This window comes from Propithecus coquereli, unplaced genomic scaffold (genome assembly GCF_000956105.1).
Source record: "Propithecus coquereli isolate 6110/MARCELLA unplaced genomic scaffold, Pcoq_1.0 Scaffold196, whole genome shotgun sequence".
NCBI lineage: Eukaryota > Metazoa > Chordata > Mammalia > Primates > Indriidae > Propithecus > Propithecus coquereli.
The window spans coordinates 1,602,997-1,604,320 of record NW_012144522.1 but is presented as its reverse complement, the minus strand read 5'-3'; the positions used below and the strand labels follow the sequence as shown (position 1 = coordinate 1,604,320).

General features: G+C 45.8%; 1 protein-coding gene across 1 annotated transcript in view; it reads right to left on the bottom strand.

Moving 5' to 3' along the window:
- Positions 1-761, bottom strand: part of LOC105809561 (zinc finger protein 845-like) — a 55,728-nt gene extending 54,967 nt beyond the window's left edge. The window contains 1 exon segment of the mRNA XM_012643397.1: positions 747-761. Within this exon segment, the coding sequence (XP_012498851.1) occupies positions 747-761 (15 nt within the window).
- Positions 762-1,324: the final 563 nt, after the last annotated feature.

The following is a 1,324-nucleotide window of genomic DNA, read 5'->3' as shown; positions in this document are numbered from 1 at the left end:
AATGGGAGAAAATATTTGCAAACTATGCATCTGTCAAGAAACTAACATCCTGAACATACAAGGAACTCAAACAATTCAACAGTAAAAACAGAAATAATTCCATTAAAAAGTGGGCAAATGACATGAATAGAGCTTTCTCAAAAGAAAACATACAAATGGCTGATAGGTACATGAAAAAATGCTCAACATCACTAATCATCAAGGAAATGCAAATCAAAATCACAATGAGATATCATCTTAACACAGATAGAATGGCTGTTTATTAAAAAAGATAAAAAATAAATGATGCTGGTGAGTATGTTGGGAAAAGGGAACTCTTCAGGGAATATAAATTAGTATAGCCACTCTAAATAACAGTATGTCCACATTAACACATGACTTTCATGGGCAGCTTCTCTAATCCTCTTCTACAGAGAGCTGACAGTGCATCCAGATGTGGCCCCTAAACAGTCCCTGCTCCCAACAGCACTGACACCAGGGGGCCCACACCCCATCTCCAATCCGTGTCCGGGAGAGAAACCCTTCCCAGGACCATGCCCAATGTACCCTCTTCAGAAGGTCCTGTCAGTGGGTCACAGCGAGATGGAATCTCAGAGGAGATGAGAGGGACTGAGGGAAGGCAGGGGTGGGTGTGAGCAAACACGTCAGGCAGGACGCTGCAGAGTCAGAGAAGATCAGCAACTCCAGTGCCCGCCATGTCAGAAAGGAGGGAGACACAGAACAATCCACCAAGAATATCACTTTACCTGAGTAAGAGCCATTCCTGAATCCTTTTCTTTCCTCTTCCTCCTCTTCTGGGTTTCTTCCACATGTAAAATGAGTCATTAACAGTCAATCCTGAATGTCAAAAATATGCTGTTTACTGTTCACAACCCATACTTCCCTTCCTGTGCCACAACTCCATATACAGGCAAGACATCACCAAGTGGAAAGACGGTCCTCTGTTGCCCACTGCACAATGAGAGATGCAGGAACAGTAAACTCCTACAGGAAGAACAAGTAAGTTTTTGACCCCTTTCTTCAGAACTCGCTCCCCTCCTGGTGAAGCCCACACTCACGCTGCAGCGGTGGGGAGCTGGGCTGGGCTGAGCCCCCCTTCAGGGATCAGACCCGCCCTTGATCAAACCCGATGCAGAGCACAGCCCCCCTCACCCCTCCGTGGATCACAGGCTGATCTCAGCCCTCAGAAACGAAGGACACAGAGCTGTGGTGTTCAACGCTAGACACAGACTGGAAACACTTGGGGCATTATAAATATTATTGAAAGATGGTTGCAATCTGACTATTTCAAGGGCAATCTCTGGTAAGGGCGCACAAGAAATGT